Source organism: Aethalodelphis obliquidens, unplaced genomic scaffold (genome assembly GCF_003676395.1).
Source record: "Aethalodelphis obliquidens isolate GAN/ISIS:26980383/991018 unplaced genomic scaffold, ASM367639v1 scaffold51, whole genome shotgun sequence".
Lineage (NCBI taxonomy): Eukaryota > Metazoa > Chordata > Mammalia > Artiodactyla > Delphinidae > Aethalodelphis > Aethalodelphis obliquidens.
The window spans coordinates 7,863,769-7,872,892 of record NW_020837995.1 but is presented as its reverse complement, the minus strand read 5'-3'; the positions used below and the strand labels follow the sequence as shown (position 1 = coordinate 7,872,892).

The window sequence follows — 9,124 nt, the reverse complement described above, 5'->3', positions numbered from 1 at the left end:
CCCAACCGGGTTGTATTGTGTACATTTTAGAAATGAGACTCAATGAAAAGGCCCAGGAAACCGGGCACTGTATTTCTAAATCCCATCTTTCTTAATTGCTTCAGCTACACCCAAGGCCCGATGGAGGAGGCTGGGCTCCTTGCCCAGGTGCCAACGATGTGGAATTATCAGCCTCAGGCAGCCCCAGCTGACGAGATAAGGAGCAGTAATGACAGCAGTAAACGAGGCGAAGCCCCGGAGGAGCCGCGAGCTTCTGCACCGCAGCCAGACGTGGATCCTCCGCCCCTCCCACGCTCTCCGCCCTGGCTATCACGATCGTGGTGGGAGGGGAGCAAGATGGCGCCGTCCCTCCCCGCCCACGGCAGCCTGGGCGTAGGGGCGGGGCCACGCATGCCACGTGATCGCCCCGCGGGCCGCGCGCCCTCAGCCGCCTCAAACGCGAGCAGGCTGTTTGGCGATATCGCAGATAGTGTCTGTTCCCTTCTAGGGGTGTCTTCTTGTGTCCCCGCAAAGTCTGGAGGCTCTCTCCCTGCAGCCGAGGGCTGGAGCGGGGCCAGGAAAGGAGGCACTGGGCCGTGCAGAGGCAAAGGGTCTGCGGAACGAGGTCCCTGCATCCTGCGCCGAGGCAGGAGGTCGGAACCCCCAGCGAGGGGCTGGGCCGGAGAAGCCCTCGCGGGCGTCTTGGGGGACTGTCGGGCGCTGACGGCGAGGCTATTGGGGAGGTTCGGGGAATTCCACCTTGGCCATGGGCGGCGTGGGGACCAGCAGGTCCCTTCGGGGCTCCGAGCATTTGACTTGGGCATTTTCCGGGTTTCCCATCGCCACGTAGCCTCGAAGCCAGCAGGACTGAAAAAAGGCTGCAGTCCAATGTTCTCCTCCCTCTGAGGAGAGGGGCTGAGCCCGTCCGCCGGAGAGGACTCGAGAGGGCTGCCCCGGGGGTGGCCAGAAGCAGAGGTTGAAGAGGGCGGCGGGAGCGGAGAGCGCCCTCCTTGACCATCAAATGCCTCTCGTGTTTCTCTGTCTGCTAAGTGGGCTTGGACGCGCTGACCACGCGGGAGGAGGGACGGACGACGCTCGGCGGGCTCTGACCGTGCCGCCTTCATGTGGCTGCTGACGGGGACCCCGGAGGGAACGGGCATGGGGCGAAACCTCGCCCTCTCCGCTCCCCGCCTCCCGGGCGCCGGGGCTGGCGATGTGGAGACGTGAGGGGACCCGCGGCTCCTCCGGGTTCTCCAGATCTCCACCAGGCACCCGCGTGTTCCTCCGCGCTCGAGGCAGGAGAGAGTGGCGCGGAGGTCCGAGGCGGGCGCACGGGCGGGCTAAGACGGAGCTGGAGCTCCAGCCTCGCCATGGGGCATAACAGCAGCTGGATTTCCCGAAACGCCAGCGAGCCGCGCAACGCGTCGGGCGCCGGGGCTGAGGGCGCCAACCGCAGCGCGCTCGGGGAGTTCGGCGAGGCGCAGCTGTACCGTCAGTTCACCACCACCGTGCAGGTCGTCATCTTCATAGGCTCGCTGCTCGGTAAGCCGCCCGCGGGGGCGCCTCCCGGGTGGGCTTCCCCGAGGGCACAGGCTCGGAGAGCCGGGTTCGGAGGTCGCCAGAGCCGCCGTGGGTTTCGGGGTGCGTGGCAAAAGTGCAGATAGTTGAAGGAGGTTTAAGAACGTCAGGGTATCTGCAGGGAAGTTAAGCAGGGAGGGTCGACTCCAGCCCCCAAGCTGGAAGCAGAATTCCGGTAGGGCTTGGTCCCGGCTGGAGGGTGGGTTGCCTGGTCCTGGGCCCCAGGCGGCCCTTGCGGAACGCTTAGGGATGGGCACGGGGTTGTGCCTATCACATGCCTTACCTCCCGGGTGCCAGGACGGAGCTCTGGCCCGACCTCTTGTTTACAGATAGCGAGCAATGAAGCTTCTGTTTTGTTGCTGGTGACTGATGTGTTTTGCGCTCCATCTATTCCCTGTATATAATTTTTTTTTTTTTTTGCGAGCCTTATTTTGCGCGTTTTTTAAATGGCTGGCTTCTTTGGAACAGCAACCTGCTGGTAAACAAACCTGTGGAGTTAAACTCTATGTTGCCTTAAATATTTTTAAACCCGTAAACAAAACAAATCCCAATCTACTTCTTTCCCTATTTTTTGTTTATTCTGAAGTACAGCATAAAGACAGGATAAAAAACACAAAATGCCACACACAAGAAATTTAGGAATACTTGTTAGGGAAAGAAAAGATCAACGAACTGAAATGAGTGGTTAGTAAAAATGTCCACTAGTGTGAGAATTACTTGTGCTTCTGGTAGCTACTCTTTATATGATAAATGATACAATGAATATAAATTCTTGTTGACATTTGTTGAACATGTTGCATATTACTTGTAAATATGTGGCTTCCTTTAAAATATGAATTCTCTGATGTGCCTTTTATAAAGATGTAAAAAGATTGTTCGTAATTATGTGCGATATTATGGCCAAGAGCAGTCCTAAAGTTTCATAGTAGGAATAGATTACTTTTTTGTAGACACCTGTGAATTATCATGGAAACGAAGATACCCGACATCAAAAAGACTATAAAACATCAACTATACTTCAATTTTAAGAAAGAGAAAAAGAAAGAATAAATAACACAATGTAATACAAAAAAGACTATGGAAGAATTGTGTTTAGAATTTTACTTTCGCAGCTTCTCTAATTGTCATCATCCTGTCCCACTCTAGCGTAATATTTATCTTCCATTTTTTGTCATGAGGGCATTTTCAGGAGTTGACATCAGTGGGGCTATGTGTAGACTTGTGTGTGTATGTTACAGTGTGTTTTTATGAGTGGAATGTAAATGCACATAAACAAAGCGAAAGCTTGTGTCCCAGATATTTTCAGTATTCATTTAACAAGCAAACACTGAACGCCTACTGGGTACCAGGCACAGTGCACCGTAGATTTTTTTTTTTTTCTTTTTTTGCGGTATGCGGGCCTCTCACTATTGTGGCCTCTCCCGCTGCGGAGCACAGGCTCCGGACGCACAGGCCCAGCGGCCATGGCCCACGGGCCCAGCCGCTCCACGGCATGCGGGATCCTCCCGGACCAGGGCACGAACCCATGCCCCCTGCATCTGCAGGCGGACTCTCAACCACTGTGCCACCAGCGTAGCCCTGCACGGTAGATTTTTGAGCGTTAAATTCTAGTATTGTCACATTTACTTAAAGAGTAGGTTATTGGGGAGGCAGAAGTGGCTGCATTTTTATGTCTGCATTTGTTCTGCATATATATATATAGAGAGAGAGAGAGTTTGGTTGTTTTGTTTTGTTTCTCCCATTGGTAACTTGAACCCTGAAGAACAATGGTGCCAGGAGAAATTTTCTCATAGTTTGACTAAAAATTTGAATACTATTGAAATAGAACAGCATGTGTATACAGGGCGGAGTAAATAGTGTACATTTAACAAATGTTCTGCTTCCCATGTACTTTCTTTTGCGGTACGCGGGCCTCCCACTGCTGTGGCCTCTCTCGTTGCGGAGCACAGGCTCCGCTCCGGACGCGCAGGCTCAGCGGCCATGGCTCACGGGCCTAGCTGCTCCGCGGCATGTGGGATCCTCCCGGACCGGGGCACGAATCCGCGTCCCGTGCATCGGCAGGGTAGCCCCCCATGTACTTTCAATTCTGGTAACTTGCATTGGATACAGGAATTCCTAGGTAAATCTGCCCTTAATTCAACTCTTTTTCCACACAGCACTTTAATTGACATGCAAAAACTGCTTCTGTGGATGTCTTCAAAGAGGAGACTGATTTTTGCCCGTGATCTTTGGTTATGCTTGACTTGGCCTAGCGAGGATTCCCCCTTACCCATGACTTAGGCCCTCCTAAGAAACTTTCATTTGCTCCTTTTTATTTTCAGAAAAAGTATAAATATGGTTAAATTTCTAGAAATCAAAAGTCAGAGAACTTGTGCAAAATTGAAAGGCATGTCTGGTTTTCTTAAAAGCTTAACTACGTAACATTGCACTGTGCACTTGTTCTGGTATTCTTGATTCATTGTTCTCTGAGGATTTGACCCATACAGACATATCTATGTCATCAAATCCTGGTAATGCCAGTTGAGGCTCAGAGCTTAAGTTCCAAAGCCATGTGCAGTCATTTGCAAGGCAAATAAACTTGGGAAGCCTAGTTTCATGAAGCCCAAAAATAGAGAAAAATTATCCCAGAAGAATCTAGAAGGCTGAAAAGTAAATGGAGGATGGAATAGTGTCTAGAATAGCATATGACACTGGTTTAATCTACTTGTTTCCTCTGTGCCCAAACATGGACAAATGAGTTTTTTCCCTTTACATAAATTCAAACATACTTCCCATATTCTCTACATAGAATTTTTCATTGGGATTTCCAGAGGCCTACTATTATGTGAAAATAGTTTCTTTGTATGGTTGACATCTTACAGCTCTTTTTGAAAAGTGTTTTAGTGCCCTGTATGAGGGAAAATCCCCAACAACTTTTAATAACTATAATATATCCAACCATAGGGGACGTTATTTGCCGTGTTGAAAATGAACTCGAGAATTATATATAATATTGTTCAAATAATGCCTTTTGAAGGTTTGTGTGAGCTAGTGTCTCAGCCTTCTTTATGCAACATCTTGGAATATCTTCAGATATACCATAGATTTTGAAAGAGAGTCAAATAATTTAGATTGCCCTTTGATAAATGTATGGCACACACCACTTTTAGTAGTGACCAGTGTGAAATCAAGGACTCAGAAAGAATTGGAACCATCATTTCCAATAAATGTTTTGCATTTTACTCCTCAGAGTTGATCTTTCTCTTTCTTTTTCCCCACTGTCTTTGGATTCACAATCCAAGTGCCTGGAAAGCTGGACCCCTCTCTGGTGCTTTGACTTGAAAAAGGTCAGTGGTTGTGACCTAGTCTGTTACCTCTAAGCTCCTTCTGGACAAATTGCCTGTTATCTGTTGTTATCATTATTGGAGGCATTTAGGAGATTTTTATAAATGCATTTGCTCTTATTTAAAGAAAATCAGCACTGTAGACAACAGCCAAGAAGTATGTCTCCTACCCTGAAATTTATTTTAAAATAGAGAAATCGGCCTGCCTTCCTCTTGCCAAACCACTGTATGTATGGTCTCTGTGTTTAACCTGTGTCCCTTTTCCTTAGCAATAGTCTGTAGTGAACCTTTGGGAAGTTGATGACCCCAAGTAAAGGTCCAAGTTGTCTGTTGTCTGATTCCTTGAGGTGGTTATTGAAGTAATCATTTCAAAGGAAAGGGGGGGGGCGGTTACTTGTTGAATTGATTTCACAGGTGATATGGAGAAACACCGTTTTTGCTCATGGTAGTCTATAATATTTCAACTAAGTTATATTGGGCACCAGCAGTGTTCATGGTACTTGTTTGACAGAAATATACTTGTGCTTTTGATACTAGTTGAAATTAACCAGATAACAGCTGGATAATTCTTGGAGTTCCTTAGTTAAATGTTTGATAGAAACAATGTTACTACCAGTTTGTGCTCATAATGCATAATTACTAGGATGTTTTTCATAATTATATAAATAATATGTTAGCTATAATTATAGCCAATAGTAATGTAATGTCAACAGTCTATATATATATATATAAAACAATATATGATAACAAATATATTGGCCATAATTATAGCCAATGATAATGTAACTATCAACAGCCTTATTATACCTGCTTTTTCTGTTTCTGGTGTGCCTAGAAATGTAGTAGACTACATCAAGAATAAGGTGTCCTGAATTGACCTAAGGAGTTTGAAATGGTGAGGTCAATAGTTATCAGCCTGAGTAGATGAACTCCTAATATACTGACTCAAACTGCCTCATGTTGCCATTGATTTCCATATGCTGTATGCATTCTGCCACCCCACTGTTTTGTAATGTAATACGTTAAGCACAGGAAAGCAGTCTGGCCTCCATGTGAATGAAATACTTTTGGTAACCCTTTGCTTCTCCTTTCTAGGCCTTCAATGGACAGCTTCTACTTTCCAATTCTTCTGGAAATTAAATTCTATGAAAACTTAAAAAACTTTATCAAGATTAAAATTCATATATTACACATTTCAGCCAATTATAGTATACAGGTCAATGGTTTTTAATATATTCACAGAATTATGTAACCATCACCACTATGGAATCCCAGGAAATTTTTATCACCCCCTCCAAAGAAATCACATTCGCATTAGTAGTTGCTTCTCATTTTCCCTAAGTACCCTGAGCCCCAGCCAACCACTAATCTACTTTCTGTCTCAGTGGATTTGCCTCTACTGGACATTTCTTATGTATGGAGTCATAAAATCAGTGGTTCTTTGTAATTGGCTTCTTTCTCTTAGCATAATGTTTTCAAGGTTCATTCATGTTGTAGCAGATACTTCATTCCTTTTCTGAGGCTGAATAATATTCCATTGTATGGATATACCACCTTTTCTTTATCCATTCACCCATTGATGGACATTTGGGTTGTTTCCAGTTTTTGGCTGTTATTAATAATGCTGCTCTGAACATTTGTGTAGTTTTTGTGTGGACATAATATTTTCAGTTCTCTTGGGTATTTAGCAAGAGTGAAACTTCTGGGTCATATGGTAACTGTAAGTTTATCCTTTTTTAGGAACTGCCAGACTGCTTTCCAAAGTGGCTGTGTCATTTTCTATTGCTACCAACACTGTATCAGGGTTCTAATTTCCCCACATCCTTGCCAACGTTTGTTATTATTTGTCTTTTTGGTTATAGCCATCTTAGTGGGTGTTAAGTGGTGTCTCATTGTGGTTTTGATTTGCATTTTCCTAGTGACTAATGATGTTGAGCATCTTTTCATGCTCTTATTGGCCATTTGCATATCTTCTTTGGAAAAATGTTTGTTTAGATCTTTTGCCCATTTTTAACTTGGGTTGTCTTCCTGTCAGTGAGTTGTAAGAGTTCCTTCTACAGCTGACCCTTCAGCAATGCGGGGGATAGGGCCATCGACCTTTGGGCAGTCAAAAATCCAAGCATAACTTTAGTCAGCCCTCTGTATTCATGGTTCCAGCATCCATAGAATTAACCAACCATGGATCATGTAGTACTGTAGTACGTATTTAGTGTAAAAAAAATCTGCATATAAGTGGGCCCACGTAGTTCACACCTGTGTTGTTCAAGGGTCAGCTATGTATTCTGGGTACTAGACCCTTATTGATACATGATTTGTAAGTATTTTCTCCCATTTTGTGGGTTGTCTTTTCATTTTCTCACTGGTATCCTTTGAGGCACAAAAGTTTTAAATTCTGATGAAGTCCAATTTATCTAAAATTTTTTGCTGTTGCTTGTGCTTTTGGTTTCATTTCTAAGACACCATTGCCTAATCAAAAGTCATGAATATTTACTCTTATGCTTTCTTCTAAGTGATTTACAGTTTTAGCTCTTACATTTAGGTCTTTGGTCCATGTACATTAATTTTTGTACATACTGTGAACTAGGTGTCCCAGCACCATTTGTTGAAAAGACGCTTCTTTTCCCATCGAATTGTCTTGGCACTCTTGTTGATCCTGTGAAAACTTTTGTTACCATTGTCCCACTGAAGGATTTTCATAAACCTTTGACAAGGAATAAGTAAGAGGAAAATAAATATTTTCCCCCACTGGCAATTTACTTTATGTGCTGTAAAAACATGATCTAGAGACTTCTCTGGTGGTCCAGTGGTTAAGACTCCGTGCTTCCAATGCAGGGGGCACGGGTGGCATCCCTGTTCAGGGAACTGAGATCCCACATGCCATGCAGCGTGGCCAAAAAAAGAAAAAAAAAACAAAACCAAAATCTAGAAACAGACTTTCCCAGAGGCAGGGAGATGAATGACCTATCCAGTGTATTAATAGAGACATACTTAAATATAATCAGTTAATTGCTTTTTTCTGTGTTTCCTGGATTCTTCTACCTAGTCTATCAATTAGACCCCTTTTCATGTGTGCTAATGTGCCTTGTCTTTGTTAGGGCTCAGTCATTTGTAACTGCTAGGATGTTAGTAAATGATCTGGCTACATCATAACTCTGCTACACTGCTGTCATCTAAAGCAGCTAACTCCAAGAATAATTGCAACAATTTCACCTTTACAAAGGTTTCTACAGCAATGAGCTCATTGGAGCAGAAAGACTAAAGTTTGGTCCACTGTTTTTTCTTTTATCTGATCCTGTTTTGTTCTGGACCTCAGTCTGTGGTCACATGCTAAGGAAATACAGAACTCCTTTGTTTAGGATTAGAAATGTAACCCTCTCCAATCAGAGCAGTGTTTATATAATGTTATAATATTCTTTTACAGGTATACCTTGTTTTATTGTGCTTCACTTTATTATGCTTCAAAGATAATAGAGTTTTTTTAACAAACTGAAGGTTGTGGTAACCCTGTGTTGAGCAAGTCTTTTGGTTCCATTTTTCCAATTGCATTTGTTCACTTTGTGTTTGTGTGTTACATTTTGGTAATTCTTACAATATTTCAAATTTTCTCATTATTATAATATTTGTTATGGTGATCAGTGATCTTTGATGTTACTGTTTTAATTGTTTGCAGATGCTACGAACTGTGCCCATGTAAGTCTGCAAACTTAATCCATAATGTTGTGTGTGTCCTGACCAATATACTGCCTGGCCATTCCCGTCTCCCCCCCTCTCCTCGGGCCTCCCTATTCCCTGAGACACAGCAATACTGAAATTAGGCCAGTTAATAATCCTGCATTGGCCTCTAAGTGCTCCAGTGAAAGGAAGAGTTGCATGTGTCTCACTTTAAATCAAAAGCTAGATGATTAAGCTCAGTGAGGAAGGCATGCCGAATGTTGAAATAGGCCAAAAAAAAAAAAAAAAAGCCTCTTGTGCCAAACAGTTAGCCAAGTTGTAAATGCAAAGGAAAAGTTTTTGAAGGAAATTAGAAGTGCTACTCCAGTGAACACACAAATGATAAGAAAGAGAAGCAGCCTTATTGCTGATATGGAGAAAGTTTTGTTTGGATAGACGATCTTACCAGCCACAACATTCTCTTAAGCCAAAGCCTAAGCCAGAGCAAGACCCTAACTTTATTCAATTCTGTGAAGGCTGAGAGAGGTAAGGTAGCTGCAGAAGAAAAGTTTGAAGCCAGCAGAGGTTGGTTC

The 9,124-nt window shown here is 44.0% G+C and overlaps 1 protein-coding gene across 1 annotated transcript in view; it reads left to right on the top strand.

Annotated features, from left to right (window-relative positions):
• Positions 1-458: 458 nt before the first annotated feature.
• GPR176 (G protein-coupled receptor 176) overlaps positions 459-9,124 on the top strand; it is a 91,862-nt gene continuing 83,196 nt past the window's right edge. Inside the window, exon 1 of the mRNA XM_027083852.1 lies at positions 459-1,521. Coding sequence (XP_026939653.1) covers positions 1,350-1,521 — 172 coding nt within the window. The 5' untranslated portion in view covers positions 459-1,349. The remainder of the gene's footprint in view (positions 1,522-9,124) is intronic.